At 44.5% G+C, this 20,245-nt stretch overlaps 1 protein-coding gene across 7 annotated transcripts in view; it reads right to left on the bottom strand.

Moving 5' to 3' along the window:
• grid2 (glutamate receptor, ionotropic, delta 2) overlaps positions 1 to 20,245 on the bottom strand; it is a 299,555-nt gene that overhangs the window by 47,284 nt on the left and 232,026 nt on the right. For all 7 annotated transcript variants that reach the window (XR_008695665.1, XM_055511913.1, XM_055511912.1 and 4 more), the window contains 2 exons: positions 5,989 to 6,127; positions 561 to 756 (listed from right to left, as the gene is read on the bottom strand). Coding sequence is in view for 6 of the 7 variants with exons in the window: in XM_055511913.1 (XP_055367888.1) it covers positions 561 to 756; positions 5,989 to 6,127 (335 nt within the window). In the remaining variant the exon portion in view is untranslated. The remainder of the gene's footprint in view (positions 1 to 560; positions 757 to 5,988; positions 6,128 to 20,245) is intronic.

Raw genomic sequence — 20,245 nt, 5'->3', positions numbered from 1 at the left:
CACCATAAGATACCATCTAAATATTGCACCTATACCTATTAGATACTGTATAAACTAGAGCGAAGGCTTACAGGCATAAGGAAATTCTTACTGGTACAGTGGTCACAACTGGGCTGAGAGACACCGGTCGAGGTAGATGACCACCCACACTAGCTGGAGGGTTCTTTTAATTTCTTTTAATAATTTTTAATAAGTCTTTAAGGGTTTTGCCTAAAATGCTGGGAAGTGGGAGAATAGGGATGTAGGACAAATCCTGCAGTCATACATTCTGATGACCTGTCACCAGCAGAATGACTAGTTATGGGTATTTAAAACTCAAATATTTGTGAGGGTTGAACAAATGACATGGTAAAGATATTCATATACATAAATAAATACATGGTTCTCAAACTTAAAGTTGCAGTTCTGTTTATATGTTGCTGAGTCCCTGTAAAGTACAGACTAGACAGACGTTACTCTGCAGTGAGAAATGATCTCCCTGATAGCTGGTCTCCTACAGTACAGTACATTTCCCCAGAGCCACTCAGGTAAAGCGTAAAAAAGTAAAAGCCCTCCTGTACCTTGCGAATTCCCTCTTTCGACTCCTCGACGTTATTATCGGCCCCTCCGGTGCGATTAATCATCCGCCACATCTGGGAGTACATGGGATCCCTCTCGAACGGGTTCATGGCCTTGGAGCGCACCTGGTCATAGACAGCGGAGTCCAACACCGTCCCATAAGGCAACTCCGTCTGTTTGGATAAGTCCTGGAGAGACCTGCGGAGAAGGAGTAGCTTAGGTCAGTGCCTCGTTTCTTCATGGCAGTCTATTTATCCTACGCAACACGCAGAGACGGGACTAAATGCTCGGCATCACATCATCATCCCAACATCTGCAGTCACTTCATGGATGCTTCAAGTAATTCAATAATGCTGCTACTAGCGACAAACCACTCTTCACCTCCTACAATGACTACTGCAATGCATGCTGGGTGCTCTCACTATTTAAACTGTTCACTGAGTTAAGTCTCAACTAATATTTATTTACTTATTTGATGATTTGAAGACAAAGACTGCACATAATGTAATTGGCACAATAACGGCCCGATTCATGACTATGCACTAAAACAAACAAAAAGGTGGCGGACTCCAAGGAAAGCTGCAGCTTGTGCTCTCAGGCTCGCAGGTGCACACGGTGGATCCCTTTCATTACTCGGTAATGTTTTGGTAACTCCCAGCGCAGTGTTCAGCGCGACCAGCTGTGGTTCACACCATCTCTTTGCCTGTAAATGAATGATTTGGTCTAAACTCTCCACGGTCCGACCGAGGGAGTTGGCAGCAACGCGCTATCGACATGGAATGAAAATGGAAGAATGGAAAAAAAGAAGAAAACCCTCGCTCTTTTTTTGTACTTGTTCACAGTTCGTAACTATGAAATAAGTAGATTCTGTTTCTCACACCTCTCACCCATAAACTGACACCTCTGGGGGAAACAGAAGCCATTGTTAATTATAAGGCAACAGTGCTTGGGAGTTTAGCCTCTGAGAAATGTACTGGCGAACTATCACAGCAACTAATTACTGTTTCTTTGTAGCTGCTACATACAGTACAGCACCACCCATGGATTTGAAAGACCCCCATTTTTGAAACAACACATGCACATAAAGCAATGTCAACATGTGCTGCTTGATAAAGAACAGCGTGTGTGCAGCATTTTGCTTCATTAATTCCGCTGCTGTACAACTACAAGTAGCTTTAGCAATGGGAATACATGAGTAGGTTCTGTTTTCATTATTACGAGGCCGCTCACAGACAAAAACACACACGGACTCGCGACAACAACACGTCTGGACTTCGCATTAAAGGCGGCGACGTGCGGCTGCTCTCTCTCTGACGCTTTGCTCGCCCGTCCCTTTAACCTGCTCCGAAAAAAAATCCCTTGGAATCTTTAATGAACTCGTGAACATGAATCTTTTACTGCCGTCAATTAATCTTTGGCCCTAATAATCTCTCCTCCCCGTCACTCCCGCGTGAATAGTAGGCCGGTCAGCAGGTCCCCTCCGCTGTGAATTGGTTGCACTTGGTAGTAAGTCTAAGCTTGTTATTTTACGGTGCATGCGTCGGAGACGGAGGCAGGAATAGGGAGGGAACGCAGTTTAAATTTCAAACTAATGAAAAGCATATTTCACAACAAACATTTATGGTGGTTTTAATGTTCTGTAACAACGAACGCTACACATTTGGCCTATGTGACGAAGTCAAGTACTTAGAGGTAAATAAATATACATGACTTAAAATCTGGAAAATCAAGCAACGCTAATATTATTGCTTATAATATTGCTGAATATAGAACACCCTGTAAAACAATTCAAACTTGTTTGACTGTATTATAACATGACCAACACCCTGTATAAAGGTCTAATGGCATAATAAGAATGACTGTATTAACTAGAAATGTCGAAAGTCAAGCAAATACGCACTGCAACACTTCTAGCCCCTTAAGAATTCGACCTAATTGTCCGTCCACATTGTGGATGAGCTGGCATCATATGATCATGTTGCATGTGCGACTCTTTCAAAACAAAAGTGTGATGGATTAAACAGAAGTGATTCAGGGCGGCTTGTCCGTCTCTGGCTATGTGAATTATTTGTTTTGGTAACTCCCAGGATGGTGTTGACAGAGCGACCAGCTGTGGTTCGCACCATCTCTGCCTATAAATGAATGATCTGGTCTAAACTCTCCCCGGTCCGGCGGAGGGACTTGGCAGCTACCTGCAATGTGCACGGGAGCAAAATGAAAAAACGGAACCAGACTTGGATCAAAATGAATTATGCGCACGTGTTTTTGTGATTGTTTGGTGTGAACTGAATGTTTGCTCCTGGGTGTCTCCCTTGTGTGTGAGCTAACTCATTTTGCAACCAATTATATTCCCTCTAAGCAGCTCAATGAGCAAGTAAATGAAGTGAATAGCAGCTGAATGTATCTTGTGAAAAATTGCATGCGTGTGTGTGAGTTGACTGAGTGCGAGGCAGAAAATGGAGAAAAGAGTGGAAAGAAGCTCTTTAATGGAGGGTGAGTTTCCAGAACTTGATGTCCACGCATGGAAATGACCGCGCTCGCTTTAAGCAACTCCAACTTAATCAAGCCAAAGGCCAAAGGTGGTCTTTGCTCTGCAGCGCTGTGAATAAATTAATTAGTTTAGAGGCAGTCAAGCCTCGATCAGTTCATTACCAGCAACACACGCGGAAAACAACCTTGAAGCAGCACGTAATCTGTGAGGCCTAAAACCGAGACGACCAATGCCCAGCACTTAGATTTAATTAGCGCGGGCGCTAACGCCGCGTCGACGACTTCACTTAAAGGTGAGGGGGCGGCCGGCGCGACCACGACTGGACCGTCGTGAACGCACTCCAGCAGCCATAAAACACAGCATGGAGCCAGGAGGGGAAGCGCTTCACCCTCCAGCGCTCTCTCGCCGTCTTTTCCATCCAGACCAATTCTTCCGCTCCATCTCCGCTCTCTCTCACTCTCCGACCGCCCCAAAATCCATTTCTCATTCACATTCATTGCCAGACTCCGCACCCCCCCCCCCCCCCCCCATTTCCATCGTTCTGAGCCTTCTTTATGTGTCCTGCTCTCCTCTAACCTCTTCCTCTGTCCTCCCCTCTCTCTTTAACCTGTCTCATCCGCTCTCCGAGGTGCCTCTCATTTCCACATTATAATGTCTTCACTGTTTCGCCCTCTCCCTTTGTGTTTCGCTCTCTCTTTGTCACTCTCCGCCGCCATCCCTGACTGTTTTCCTAAAGGATTCACACTGAAATTGAGGGGAAACATCCAAGCGTGAAATAGTCCAGAGAGGGTTCTGAACGCTCACTTGTTATTTCATTTCCAGGATGAAACAAGAGCATTAATACTTAAAAAGCCCGTCGTTCCGGACGGCGCGATGCGACGCCCAGATGAGCGCCGCCGCCGCCATCCTCCTCCGGCCTCGTCCGTCCCTTCGCCTGCTTTCTCCTAACGAATTCACTCTCTCAGTCACTCACGCTAATGCCTTCACTCTTCTTCCATTATGAGCAATATATTAATCACATATTAAGGGATGAAAGTGCATGCGAATCTCAACATCAGTGTCTCCTACCACTCGGCCACTGGCTTCATCTTTTGTTGTTGGCCTTAATAATTGCTCCCACTTTATTTGGGCTGTGTTCATACTGTATCACTCATTCCACCGCCCATCTTCGCAGGCCCGTGGCCATGTGGTTGCTGCGGTTTAGGTGGTAATTATGCTACTAATGACCCCAGAAGAGTCAACACATTAAAGATAATGCATTAAAATTTATGGAAATCCTTAATTAGCTCAATGGATGCTGAATGAGGCAGCAAACTGAGAGGCCCTTCTTAATGGCGGTGAATTTAAGTGAAACAAAAACAAACAAAAAACCGAGGGCAGACAATGGAAAATAGGAAGAGTGGGTCTTTTTATGCGTTTGCTAAGAGGCCGCACAGAAGAAAAAGTGTGTGCGAGAAGACATAAAGGCAGGAACGGCCGACAGGAGTGAACCGGGGGAAGCGGGAAGACAAGGCAGCGACAGACAAACTGACAGAAACAAATTAAGAGACAGATAGTGATGAGATTTAGAGAAATAAATGTTGTTTATTCCAAAGCCAAGCACAATTAACTATGGCACTGCCGGGCATAGCGGATGCTTCTGCATGCTGATTAGTCCGGTGAGAGATGAGCGTTTCCTAGTGCCACCAGGAGAGACGCTGGCAAACATATTATCCCAGGGACAGATAAACACGGGGCATCGCTTAGGGAGGTGAGGCGTGTGGAAAATCACCGCAGCCACAGCAGCTTTGACAGAGTTCCCTGTCACGTTCCTTGGTCCTGACATGGGAAAAAGTAACATGGACAATACTTCTTTACACGGATTAATTCATTTAACGCACACACTAAGTGGGGCTCTGCTCCTCATGAATGCTACACTCAAGACCAGGATCCACTGGATAATAGATGGAGACAAAGGCCAGTTTGTGAAGCTGCAACCATGAGTCCTGGGAGGTTCTTACTTCACCTGCTCATCCACGTCAAGAGTGATATGCAGGGAAGACTGGATATTTACTGTACGGAACCAACTTTACAACCTTTTACAAAGGGTTCACATCGCTGTTACTGTCCTACTTCATCCACCTTTTCATCCAGATTGACTATTCTCTCCTGATGCGTCCAGTCTGCTCCATGATGCATTTTTATCCTGAGTGGGTTATCATTCAGTGATCTGACAGGAAGCAGTTGTAGCGCGGCAATGCAACGTCCCCCTGTGATGAATGAGGTTTTCTGAACCTTTAATGGGACTATTAGTGTAATTTTGGTCAGTATAAACGCAGCTGCAGCCTTCTCTTGTGTCGCCTCATTTTCTCTCCACATTTGCCCTTATCTTCCCTGTCGACACGCGGGCACATATACAGAATGATAGCTTCAGACAGGAAATTACAATCTCATGATGGGTGAAGAAGGAGAGGGTGAGAAGAGAAATAAAGGAATGATAGCGGGGAAGGGGAGGATAGGGAAGTTAGTGTGTGTGTGTGTGTGTGTGTGTGTGTGTGTGTGTGTGTGTGTGTGTGTGTGTGTGTGTGTGTGTGTGTGTGTGTGTGTGTTCTAATGCATTACATCTGCCTGGAAGAATGAATTTCCACACTGAGCAACAATCTGGCACAATCTGGGAAAGACCGCTGCGTGTCTCCACGTGTTAGCAGCATTTATCACGTACGGACAACTGTACACAGACGAGATCTAGCATCCAGTGCAGTGGGAGGTAGGCTCATCAATGCGTGGCACGTCTACTGGCCCACATACTGTACTGTACTATGTTGTGATTTTGTCACATTGTTCATATTCTAATAATGGCATTGGCTTTCTTCTTTAATACTATGCAGACAACCCATGTGAGCCTACACAAAGAAAGGCACGTGGGCAGACTGGCTGTAAAATGAGGGCGATTTACTTACTGTATGGAGTTTTCTATCCGTGTGATGGTGAGAAAGGCGGCGAGATTGGCCGTGTACGAGGAGATGACGATCAGAGCAAACATCCACCACACGCCCATCATCATCCGCGTGGCTAGAGTGGTGTACGGCACCTCCCCACCTGCACAGGAGAAAAACCAAGCGTCAACGGGAGGTGAGACAGAGGGTGCAGCATCCCATCGATAGGCACCAGCAGCTCGCTGCTGCAGGGCAGGAGCCCGTGGAAACAGCAAAGCACATCCCGAAAGACTATGTCTGGATTAGCGCGTCGCACGGCGGAACCGGGTAGGAGGCCGCGTCGAGAGCTAAATCTATACGCTCGCCTGGAAAGACATTAAAAAGCAATCTGTGCCGCGTTCTTGTGTTGAGAGGTGAGAGCGGGCGCTTTCTTGATGTTTGAACACACGAGACGCTCGCAAAGCGCCAGCAATCATCGCCGCGTGGACTCGAGCTAAAACACACAACCCGCCACGCGCTATCTTGCAAGCCATCGCTGCGCTTGGGCAAAGGCAACACAATGCGTAAATGCTTGTCAGGCCTTACCATTAGGATTTAATGCCTGAGTCAGCCGGGAGAGCATTACAATGATAAGTGGCTTGCCCGTCTCCAAATATAAAACCTCTTTATCCCTGTTTTGTGTTATAAACAGCTTTTGTAGCCTTGTCCTCAATGAAAAGAAAAGAAAAGTGCCTCCTCTTTCTGTGAGCTTCAAAATGGCTGTCACTCCGATCCGGCACCTCTCACCAGAAGAATGCAATTTAACCAGTGAGGGAAATCGCACGGCTTATCTGTCTGTTCTCAGGTAGATCGCTACGGCCGTGTATTTATGCAGATTTGAATATGCATACACAAACAACATACACAAACACACAGCGAGCGGGGCCCCGGCCGCGGGAATAGCCTCGCTCATTCTTGCAGCAGGGAATCGCTGTTATGTCAAGCCAGAGCAACAGGCACTCTGTTCTCGAGTCCTCCAGCTGAGAGTCAAAAAAATAAATAAACAAATATTTTATATATATATATATATATATATACACAGTATATATATGACGCCCACATAATCCCATCTTCCCTTTATCTCGCCTTTTCTCGCCTCTTCTCCTCTCCATTGTGCTTCTGCTTTTGCCATCTTGCCACCATCTTCTCCCTCTCGAGCATTTTGTGAATCACACATACGGCACTTGACTTAATTCTAATTCGCGCTCCGTCCCTCAGACTCACCGTCTCTGCGTCTGCTGCATGTTTCTAAAGCAACAGATAAAAGTCAGACTACAAAATTATTTGCATTTAAATCCCAAACACTGACTCTATTTACAGTCAGATCAATACTGATTATATTTTACACATAACTTGTGTTGTCTCTCAGCTTTTCCGCTTCATTACATGTTTCTGGCTGACACGCAGGCCTCCTGTCATTAATTTAGTGAGACAGGCGTTGTTGTTGCCTTCGGTTGCACCTCGGCCTCGTCTGCCACCTTGTGAAGCTCACAGACTCTGAGTTCCTCATTTTAAATGAACCTGGGAGTCCCTCCAGACACACAGAGTTTAAAGCCAACCCCAGCTTAGCGTCGCTGGGCTGGAAATGCAGGACAGTTAAAGACCGGTCGTCTTGAATAGTCTAATCGGTAAAGCGGTTTAAATAATAATGTGGATCGGGCCCAAACATCAGCTTTATGTGTCAGCAGGAAGAAGGTTTCTGAGGATAGATTCAACAGGTACGTACACCTCTTCTCAAGCCATGAGCTGCCAGAAAGGCCCCAAAATCTACCTAGCCATGACTGCATTATCATGGACTTCAATACGTTCTAAAACATGACCTTTGTGAATCATTCCACCCGCAGAACCTACTTTAGGATATTGGGTTTCATACCGGCTGTATCCATGCCGGTCCGATTAAGTTACCAGGAAAGAAAAGAGAAGCCTACTGTCACGTCTCTGAACAATTTTTCTGTTGATGTGTGGCAGCACAAGTGACTTTTATGAAATATTTAATAGTGGAGGGAAACAGCCCGGGTACAGTAGGTGCTGACATCTCAGTGTCCCACTATTTGAAGGCGTGGAGAGTTTTGTTATGCAGCTTCGTAGTTCTTGATAAGGTCTACATCAAATCAGGATCAACTACAACAGACTTTGTGAAAAGGTCATGTAGACAGAGGAGAGAGAGGGTGGTGCGACATAAGCCGCTCCTATGGTCTTTAACACGGTTTATTTGAAGACAAGCCCAGCGTAGGGTTTTTTTACGTCCCAAAATGTCAGAACACTTTCCTTCCAGGTGGTTGAGATTCACCGGCTCCGTGACGTCACGCTGAACAGAGAGGATCCAATACAACGGGATCATTAATGAAACAGGGCTGTCTGAAGATGGTGACACAGTGCAAGCTCTCTGGTGCTTTGTTTCCTAGTGTTAAACAAAGTGCATCTCCCGGATTTCTTACTCTGCCACAAATTAGGAGTCAAAATCTGCAACTGCAATTAAAAAAAATTGACTTGTGATCGGGTCCAATTACTCCAAAGACACAAACTACTTCACTTAGATTTCTGCAGCAAGTTTCTTTAACTTCTGGGTGCCATTTGGTGGTGATTTGTTGCTGCCAGACTCTAAGTGTGGGCTTACTTCTCCGTCAGCCTTGTTTGATTAGCTGGATTGCTGCACGTCAACATAACTGATGTTAATTAGATCGTTGGCCGGCTATCTACTCCCTTGGCTGAGGGAGCGACTGACTGACTGATTGATTGATCTGCTACACTGCTGGCCTCTGAGACGGCCAACACACTCCGCTCTCCATCTCACGACTCACGCGTCTGCTTTCAGCTGCGCTCATGCTCCTCAGCCACTTTACCCGTTTCAGTTTGTGTTTGCGTTTCCAAAGCGCTTTCATTCACGTTACTGTACCACAAAATACCTTTTTGATTTTGTTTTTTTACTGACCTTAAAGCTTTTATCTCTGTGTTCTATTAATACTGTCCAAAAAGGCATCAGGCCACAGTCTCCCTCTTTTGCACTGCTAAGCAGTTCGGGTAGTAATTAGTCCTTGTTCTGTTTTCAAATCCTGACTTTTCAGGAAATATTCTCACTTCATGCCTCTCATTTATTCTCATCTCCTGCCTTTCCGGCTTCTGGCTCATGTAGTTACAGCAACACAGATGAATATTTCAGTGTGTTAATGCTGCTGTGTTTACTACTGTAAGAATTAAAGCTAATCAGGAACAAAAAAGTGCTGGGCTGAAAAGAAACCCTTGACTTTTAATAAAATACAGTGGCTTTTTAAAGCAAGTACTAAATTACACAAATCACCCTGTAAATGGAGCATTTCACTGGTGTTTAAGAGTTGACCTATTAAGATAAATTGCATCATCAAAAATAAGCATCAACATCGTGATGGCAGAAATAGTTCAATATAATATTTCAATTCTTTTATGTGTTTTGGTGTGTGTTACGGAGAATTTAGATCATTTTACTGAACAAACATGCAGCATTATGTATTGGAAATACACTGTGTGATTGTTTTCAGTAGCGCCTCATGGCACAAAAGGCAACACAAAACCCACAACATGCTCTATTGTGCTCTTTGGTTAACATTTATATCGTTTTATATTTGGCAGATGTTTGCAGAGTTTTATATTTTATCCTTTAAAACTAAATTCACGCTTCGGTTTGAGACGCCGCAGAACAACAATAAATAAATCTTATCTTCATGAGAGTAACTCGATAGGATATTAATAAAAAGCCTAATTATTTACCATAACCCCATAACCTTCACATACTATAGATTATCTGTACTCTGCAGGACAGGCCTTTCTCTCCTGCTGCCCTTCAGAAATGAGCCTATACACACAATCAAGTTGAGCGCGCACACACACACACACACACACACACACACACACACACACACACACACACACACACTTCCTGTTGGCTGTTGTACTCCCTATATTATACACAGATTGTATTGATCCACATATAGGAGGCGAGCGGAGAAACACAGTCTGTAAATAAGCCCAAAGAAAATTCTGCTGACTCCATCATTTTTATGTTCCTTTCAAGTGTGAAAAGGAGGCAAAAGTGCTGATGAGGCTTGGAGAAAAGAGGATAAATGAATGTTTCTATAATAAGTTCAATGTCAAGCAAATTCTGCATGTGCCCACCCACACACACACACGCACACGCACACGCACACGCACACGCACACACACGCACACACACACACACGCACACACACAAATGTCTTTTGAAATAAAGGTTCTACACACACAGAGGCAGACACACATGCACTGATACACAATAAATAGCCAGAGGTTTATCGCAGGTCTCCACACTTGGCCTGCAGCGGTCTGGAGTTTCACTGGCTGCTCTGTCGTCATTCATTCCAGGGAATATAAAGCAGCTCTCCAAGGCCAAAAAGCAGCCACTTTTAATAGTGAATGTTTACAAGGCAGGAAGCAGCATGTTGGTCAAAGGGTCTGAGGCTGAGGAGTGGCTGAGTTTAAAATAATGGTAATTTCTTTGCTGAACTAAGCTTTTTTAGTATCGTTATGTATAATTTTGCTCCATGTCTGCCCTGACAATAACGGTCTAAAGGTGAGTGTGAACTAGAATTAGTGACAACGTTCCAGCAGAAAACAGTGATCCAGGCAGCTCTGGTTGCTAACATTATGTTTTTAAAAATAACATCATGATAAGGTTGATTTCAAAAGTGAATAAAGAATTTGAGAGAAATAATGCAACACAGAAAGAAGCATCTATTCGTGTAAGTTTCCTTTTTTAAATTCAGTTCAATTCTAACTGAGCGGCATCCGAACTTTCTCCACGTTTGTCCAGATGTCAACGATGGGCTGTGATACCTTACAAGGGGAACACCTACACACGCAATGCTGCTCTCGCACACATGCAGAGCGGCTGATATCTACATGGCGAGCATGCTCTGAAGCACAGCTAAGTGGGGGAATCATTTGCATTTCAATCTTTTAATTTGCTCCCTTTTTGTGAAATTGAGTCGACTTCCATCAGCTAACCTCACTGAACACAGAACCCCATTTCAGCTTCCTCCCTCAGGGAGGTTCTGAACAATTTGAATATCTTTTTTCCCCCCAGTTGAACTCATATTGAAACTTATATTCCTATTACACACATTGAACTCTTGTTGGGTTTAAAGTTAAGTCATGTTCTGAATATGTCGACTCTGCAAAGATAGTTAAAGGCTTATTACGCTGAAAATTTAAGACTGGACTCTTATGTTTAATGCGGCAGGGGAAAAATGGAATAGACTACAGCACTCTGTTCACCTCTGATACTGTACATCTTTAAGTCACCACAGTCCTGTGCCTGTGTTTTGTTTATCAAGGCCTTTGTGTCATTAATGTTAGTGAACAGGAAAAATGATGCCGCCAATATTTGGAGAACTTTGTCTCCAAATATTTCTAACCTTATTATTTGGACTAATGGAGCCCAATCTGTGTGGCCCTCTGAAATGCCAGTCTTTCATTGTGTGTGTCTGTTTGTATTGAATTAGACATTACTGTGTTGCCGCGTTACTCTGCACTGTAACCACCTTTGTATTGTGCGTTTAAGTCCAGGTCCAGAGCAATCTGTCGGCATCAGAAGCGAATCACTACCAATATTAAATATTGATGCATCATTCATGAATATGAATGACTTTATTAAAGCAAATAACCACGGCAGCCGCACTTGCCCGGCACATATTACTCTAAAATGAATGAATAATACACTAAATAATGTCTGGGCTTTGTGTGCAGCACAGACAAATTAAAGTGCTCTCCTTGAAGAGCAGCGTCTAACTCAGGTGCCGCTCGGCGACCGCAATGAGAACAGCTTTATTAGACGAGGAGCAATATGCCGTTCATATTCAGAGAAATAACTAAATTAAGTAACAATAAATAACATTGATTTCTTCACATTACACAGGGCTTAAGAAACTATTATAGCAGACACCTGAAATTGACAAAGTAAGAAACGTTTCTCTAGAAAAAGCATCTATAAGAGTAGTTGCCAAGTCGCTGATTAAAACTCGTATTTGTTATGCTAAGTGTAATCAAGACCTCTCCTGCTGCAATCAAAATTTTGGATGGCACCCATAAAACAACTTTAAACACGCTTGATTAAAAGTGCACCTGCTGTTAGTGAGATACTGTAAATGCATTAGGCCAGAAGTTACATTAGCTGAAGATTTTGGCATCTACATAATCGTATTCTTTCATTTAAGAAGTTGGTGTAGCTCAACACAAACACAATGTTGTTTATAGAGGTTTGGCAAATGCAAACAGAAAAGAAGAGGGCGTAAAGACGCGCTCCATTCTTTGTTGATGCCAGTCGGTAGGTGGGAGAAACAACCAGTGACACACTTCTATAAAGTGGCTTTGAACTTTGAGGACCATCCAGCTGCTTACGGGAAACGAAGGCACATCTTGGTGCCGATGCACCGGGCGCATCTCTGAACTGTCAACCTTATGCATCCTCGTGCTCGACATTAGCGGCCTGCTGGATTTTCATAATGGGGGCTTGAAAAATTGCTAAGCACATGGAAAAGCCTCCTCCTGGCTGATAGCCAGAGGTATTAGAGGTGGGCATTGTACAATGGAGAGATGGAAGAGGCAGAAGGCAGGAGAGGTGCTGGGGGAGTAATGTATGTACTCTGTCATCCCCCTCCTCCCCCCCTCCCCCCCGGCCCCAACACTGTGATATGCCTCTCCCAAGTTGTTTATAATCACTAGGACGCCGTCGGTCGAGAGCGATTGAAGCGCTGGGGGAGAAATAGATGGTAAAAAAAAAATAATAAATGATTCCTGCAAGTCATCAGGTGGTATATGGGTATAATCTGAGGCCTGCGCCGTGGTGAGATTTGAAGCTTTACAAGAAAGCCACATATATATAAAACCCTCTTGGATGTGCCCAGCGCTCGACTGGCTTCAAAGCTGCACTCATCTGAAGCTACTTTTAACTGCAGCATGTCAACAAGGATGGAAGGGGGGGGGTAGGGGGTGGGAAAGGAAGGAAGAGGTGTGGAGATGCAGGCAGGGAAACTCCGAGCCGAGTGTGTTTGATGCAGATGAGTTGGCTTCTGCAATAATTCTGTGCGCCAAACCTGCAGGAAACAACAGCTCCTGTATCTGACTAATTTCTCATCCCTGCACCAGCTGTCCCGATTTATTCCACTCAAAACTAATGAATAACAGTGTGAAGGCACACTTTTATTTGAGTTTTGTGCGCATGTGGGTATGTTTGGCTTTGATTCTGTTTGCCTCGTGAAGTCTCTGAATCCGTTGACTCAGACAAAAAAGGGAAAAAAGGAATCAATAGCAGAATACAGCCCAAGTTTAGTTATTTTACTCTTGTTCAAACTTAATCTTAACTTTAGTCCTGGGCTTAGTGTTTAGACTAATTGCTATTCTTATGTTATGGTGTGGTCTGCTGTAAGCTGCGTTTAAGCGGAACCTGCGGTGTCATATACTGTACTGTAATCAGTGCTATGCATAAGCGCTTCATCATAATCAGGGATGCTACGCAGCCTGGAGATGCTGGAGAGTGGTAATTACATTACTTATAATTGCAGATATAGAAGATTATGGTGTATGGCAAAATGCTGATAATCACGTATGAACTGTTCTTATGTGTGATGTTTTATAGAAACATCCTCACTCTCCTATTTCAGTTTATTTCTGCTCTTTTCTCCAAAAGTCTAGCAGCATGTGACCTTTCAAAATGAACAATTATGTTCAGCTTGACATTTAATTGAACAATCTGATAACAGCGTTTTTATTAGATCCTTGTGTATTTGCTGAAATTTTGAGACGCTTTCAGTGGATGCGCACGTCCTTAAGACACTTCGACAATAAAGTTGTGTGTTCTATAAACCTCAGAATATTTATAGGAATAACAAGAAAGTTTGAAAGATGACATAATAGTCTGTAATAGACTAAAAGCCAATAGACAATGTTCTTTTTTTGTATCACTACTATTAGAATTCAATAATCGAACGTCTGATTTAAGATTCAACCTAAAATGTTATTTAAATATAGTAAAATAGTTTTTAAAGAAGTTTGTGAAGTATCAAATGGTTGTGTGACGCTTACAAAGACCAATCAGCCGGTATTTTGTGTTTTCTTTACTCGGCTGTGTCTTTTAGAAGCATCGCCTCACTACAGGCTCATTATAGACATTTTCAGGACGAACAAAATTGTTTAAATTGTAGTAAAAAAAAAAAAACTGTTGCATCACTTTGTGGCAAGATTGCAGTGGTTCCTGCTGGGAGCTGACATCAGCTCAACACGTTCCATCACCCCTTTTCTCCTTTAAAAGGCTATAATGAACCGCGCTCGTATTCTTTCATCCAAGAATAGGAGTGCGATTGTGCAACTTTAAAGCGAAGCTTCAGAACAGTTGGCAGCGGGAATGTGGATTTAAAGAGAATGATGGTGTGTTTGATAGGTTTGAATCTCCAGAGCTGTGGACAGACACTGTGAACCCTCATGTCTAAAGTTGTGGAGAGAATCAGACGGAGGACTATTCAAACATTTTACCGCTGATGTCGTTATGGGACGAGATTACAGATCCACGGCGCTGCACAAGTGGCCGCCTAAAGCACCACTCACAACACTGGAGTTCATTAAAGCAGTGACTGACAGAGCTTGTTTACATTGACGGCGTGTAGTGAAGGATATGGAGGCAATTGTCTATAGGTCGCACACATTACGGCAGTTAGTCCTTATCACTAGTTTGTCCAGTCTCCTCCTGCAGCCGTTGATCTCATTTACAATGAATCGTGCACACGTTCCTGACTGCATATAAACCTCATCATTAAACTGCCAAACCTCCCCGTTCAGCCTGAATCTGAATTCAGAGCAGGTTCAGAGATGATTAGGAGTTTGACTAATGCACTGTCTCTAAACATACAAGGAGAACATGCTAGAACTAGAATTCTGTATTTTCATCTAAAGTTATATAGTAAAAAATGTAATTGATAAGAGTCATTATTTAAGTAAAAAGAGATAATAGTTCTTTGCCAAAGCAATACAAAATGTTAGGAATTCATCCAGAATTAAATGAAGTAAGGTAAAATATAAGCATTTTAGTTCGCTGCAGTAAATTGGAACAGTCTATTATCTGTCAAGGCCAAAAATTTATGTTCTGAAAATGTTTCTATAAAACAAAACACAAACATTTTGTTATGAACATAATCACAAGCAGTTTATGTTTTCTATTAGCATAATATGCTGACGATTATTGCAATTTACAAATGACATGCTCCCTACAAAAACATAATTAGGCTGGCTGTCGCATTTCAGAAGAACATCATTTTTAGTTGGCTGCAATTATTTGTTTAAATTAAATTCATGAAAAAAAACTGATCAATAAAGTTCCAGCCAAAACAAATGAAAAGATTTTAAGAGCACCACTGAAGACATTGTGAGCCTCGGCCTCATCAGATTTACTGCACACAGACACGGGACGAGGAGCTTCATCTCCCTCACTGATTACTTTGCCTCAGCACTTAGACATGGGGATATTTCTGGTGCTGTAATATATCTGAGAATTTTCGCTCCCTAAATCTTTAGAAGGTCCTTTAGCATAAATAACTGTTTGTGTGTTTGGCGGTTCTTTAGGTTGTGAGGTCGTCTTTTTAATTCGGTCGTACAGCTGCTCATATTCTGCCTTGTTAATAAGAAGGCAGCAAGAATATCAGTTAGTCTGAATGGGAATCACGTCATGCCTATTTTGCCATGTCTCTGCCCACCAAGAGAGAAATAATGAGGTGGGGAGCTCTGTTAGCCTGCGAATTGTTACCTTGTCTTCTCTCCACCCTGCAGAATATTTATTTCCACTCTCATGTTGCCGTAGCCACTCTCAAAACTTCAGCCATTCCGTCTTTCTTTCCAAACGTCTCTATTGTCCCACAATCCCGCATCAGCAGACTATAATGAGTGACTGAGCACTAACAAGGTAGCTAACAAGGTGTGCGGCGCTCCGCTCTCCCACTGCGAGATCCCATTCGACTGACCTGTCTTCTGTCCCTGCTTTTCTTTGTTCTCCCATCTGCTATAGAGTCTTTTGGAGTTTTGGTGGGGGGGCTGCTTTGTTAACATAAATGATCACATAGAACCTGGCGAATATGGACCCCCCGGGGATCACTGAGGAACAGGCGTTCATTGATGAGCTAAAACATATAACGGTTGTTTTTGACAAAAATGACACCTTTTTCCCTGTCAGCAGTTGAGTTTAAACATCGAATGTGACCTTGTTTTGTTTCCACATGTTTCCATTTACTAATGCTTAAACAATTGTACGTTAATTTATCTTTTTATAGAAAACACTTCACTCATGGTGCAATTAAAACTAATGCCTACTGTATTAAAGTTGCATTGTGCTCAAGCCTTGACCTTTACAACACATTCACTGGGGAAATAAATGTAGTTGACTTGGTCTATTTAGCCAAAGCACTTAACAAGAACAAGCAGTAAATAAATATGCTTGTACTACAATTAAGCCTTCCTTCCATTTTCTTCCACTATTAAGCTGCAGGTGTCGAGTCCCTCATGAAAGAATCCAAGTAAAACTAGCAACGAAATGCATTATGCCCGTGACCTGCTTTCACATATATATATTTGATGGCAGCAAGAATAGTTCTGTAGAATTCACTGCAGTGTGCACAGGAAAACACAGATGAGGAAGCGAATTATACTATATGTACTCTAATGCTGTGGCTTTGAAAGTGTGTGTGGCGTCTGTATCTGCCTCGTCGCTCCCTCTGCAGTCTCCAGCTGATTGTGACATTTACTGTAGAAGAACAGCAGGAGACATTTTGTTCAAGCAACTTCACTGGCACAATTAAAGATTTAACATAGGGAGAGAGTGTGTGGGGGGGGGGTTCTGGGATGGTGCATTAACAGCGTGTGAGAGGAACCTCATACCTTACACCCCGACATGTTTAACACCGGCATGGTTAAAAGTGTGAAATGAATATTTGAAGCGCTGGTTGTAGCCCCTGTCCCGCCAGAGGGAGAGGAGCGGGGTAATTAAAGCTGAAGGCCAAATCTGACGACAATCCAAACACATGAAGGGACACGTACGCTTAGTACAAGCGTCAGTGCTTCCAAGCACAGGCAACTGTTGCACGTGGTTTTGTCATGCACTCGGAATTTGTAAAATGTCAAACGTATTAAAGCCCCATTACTGCAATCTGTATCAATCATTCTTAGCTTCTTATCACATTGTAGCAATGTTGGGTGTGAAATGTGTGAAAGATTATTGGAGGTGATGGTGGTGAAGAGAGTGTTCGGATCTTTGAAGCAACTAAGATGCATAAAGGCAAAAAAAGTGGATAAACATGTTTTCTTTAAAAATCTGTCCATATGGTCCAAATGACACACTGTCTGGAAGCATTTACAGTCAGTGTGACTTTCATTGAGCTCATGTAAGAATGCACAGGATGTGAAGTGTGACCATGGAAGCCTTCATTCATTAGCCAAAGAATGTTTCAGGACACTGTGAACGTGACAAACGCAGGTCACAGAGAGCAGAGAGTAGTAAATATATAAGAAGAAACCATTTATTTCCAGTAACACTGCTTCCTATACGTTCAACAATACAGCAAAGTGAAGATTTCTGCAATAAAACTCCTTTTTTTCCCCTATGACCTTCTGGAGAGTCAGCTTTGGACGCGACAGGAGTCCGGCGCCTACTTTCATTCTCCGTTTGGCTCGAGTGGCAGGTGGAACCCAGGTAGAGCAACACAAAATGTCACCTATGGAAATCACCGTGTTTTGTTCAGCAGCTCCGGTCCTCCGCAGGGACGCCCACGCGCTTGCAGCGAATCCTCTGGATGTTTACCCGCCTGTACGCGGCCGCGCCACCGGCACAGGAAATAACGAGCCTGCTCCACTACGTTTAGCCCGCCTCGGCTGGATTCATAAATATACACACATTTAAATTCTGGATGGTGACGCATACACAATTTTATTCAACTGGCCTCGTGTGAGCAATATAATCAGTAATTACATGTTTATGTGGAAATAGTTAAAGCAGATATCAGCATTCAAGGAGATTCAAGCATTACAAAAATGTACAAAATATAATTCAGTGAAATATAGTTTTAATTATATTAAATGCTAAAGATGAAACTAAAGCAGAGTGTTGCTGCTCTCCACTCATGGGAGGAGCTGCAGTTGTATCACGGACGGATGAATGGGAGCTGAAAGCGATGTGGCCGAGCTCACAGTAACAGCTTGACCTCATCGAGTGAGCAGCAAGAAAGCGGCGGGCAGAGGGAGGCCGAGCCGGATCTCCAGGAACGGAGCGCAAAAAGGGGCACGGAGAGGAAGAAACAAGGGAGCGCAAAGTGGAAGAAGGAGCAGGAGAGAGACCTGCATTTAATGGACACGCTGGGACGCGATGCTTTTTCACAGTGGCACTTCGCCGCCGCCGCAACGAGAGCGGAGGAAACGGGGCGCGGAGATGGGGGGAGATAGAGGAGCACGGTCGGGGGCGGGGGGGTGGTCATCCTAAAGTTGGGTCCACTTCACAGCAGCACAACAGAGTCATTAGAGGAGGATAATGGATTAGAGGGAGCCATAAAGAGAGGGAAGGGGAAGAAGAGAGCAGGAAAATGATGATAATGTTGGCTTGCCAGCATTACGGCACAGCAGAAACAGAGATAATGATAGAGGGAAAGACACAGAGGACACGAGTGAGGGAATGGGGAGTGCTGAATGTGAGCACAGCGCACATCGAGAGACTCAGCAGTAAGTAAAGAGGAGAGGGGAACGGGGAGAAGCGGAGAACGGGGCAAATGAAGTACAAAAGGAGAAAGGAAACACAGGAACGATTGGGCACGGCTCTCGAACAAGGCTACGCGGAGAATCCACTTGCTCTCCCCCCGTCTCTCGCCCGCAGACAGGCCGACGCGCAGCAGGGGAAGCTGGGAAAAGAGGAGGCGCCGACGCGGGACACGCTCTGAGCCGCAGACAGGGCGATGAAAAGCCCGGATCACGGCCCGTGGTCCTGACATTCGTGCGTCCGTGCTCCTCTCAGACAGAGGAACTGCAAATGAGTCCGACGGAGCATTTGCCACAAAGGTGGTGACCACGCCCATTAAACATGGCTTCCATTAAGGCAAGAGACAAATACTCTGTGTGACATCAGAGTTGTGGTTTTGACCGTTCCACTTTAGCTCAAACATGGCAGGCAAAAACCCGGGTGTCAGAACGGGGAGAGTCTGAGAGGAGCGATGAGACAGACTGAGGAAGACAGGAAGAGGCAGGGAGGAAGGAGGGAACAGGTCTGCTCCCACTCCGTCTCCTAGAGTTTGACTGTTCCCTCCCTTCAACAAGTCTGACCTGCATAAGAAAGTCGCTCTCTGTCCGACAGAGGTGAGGCGTCAGCACAGACGTCCTCGCCGTCCACTGGAAAAGCGAGTTCAAATATAAAAAAAAAGAATTAAATTAGGACTATGGTTGAAGCGGAATCAGCCACAGATCCTTTGGTCTGTGAAATAAAGCGGCCGAGCGACACCTGAGGTCGACCTCAGACGCTGAAACATGCGAGTGATGAGGACGTTCTCCTGGAACCGCTGCGTTAAACCAGCTTCTCGGCTCCTCAGCGTTTGGTTCCGTTTCCTTTTGTGGCGCTTTGAGATCTGCTTTTAATTTGCTGGATGGTAAATTCCCAGCACCTGCTCGGAACGTTCAGCGGGAATGTTACAGTAGGAACAGTGCGACGCAGCAACAAACGGACGCTTGTTTGCCTTTGGATCTTTTCTGTGTTTATCTCACGCTGCTGGCTGCAATTTGAATTCAAATTTTTTAACACGCGTACATATTTCAATCTGCTCCATGTGTGAATCTGTCACAGGAACATCGCTCTGGTCATGCCGGCTTCCACAGGACGTTCGATAGGACCGAGCTGCCAGCAGACCTCCTCCACGTGCTGAAGGCCGCTTGCTGCCTCGCCTGAGTCCCTGCATGCAACCGACTTCCTGTTCCACCTCCATTCGCTGCTCGTTGCGGCTCATTCTGAAGCCACGGTCTTGTGTACGACCTGCAGGACTGCCTCCCGCGCCTCCAGGTGAAGGCGCCTCCAGGCGAAGGTGCCTCCAGGCGAAGGCGCCTCCAGGCGAAGGTGCCTCCATGCGAGGGCGCGTCCTGGATCTGCACGCCGGCCAATGCCCTGCACTCTGCTAATGTCGCCTGCTCGGCCGGCAGAATAATGTGACCTGGTAATCGCTCATCC

The sequence above is a fragment of the Betta splendens genome, chromosome 9 (genome assembly GCF_900634795.4).
Source record: "Betta splendens chromosome 9, fBetSpl5.4, whole genome shotgun sequence".
In the NCBI taxonomy this organism is placed as follows: Eukaryota; Metazoa; Chordata; class Actinopteri; order Anabantiformes; family Osphronemidae; genus Betta; species Betta splendens.
Note: the sequence above shows the minus strand (reverse complement) of the source record. Positions and strands in the feature narration are given on the sequence as shown.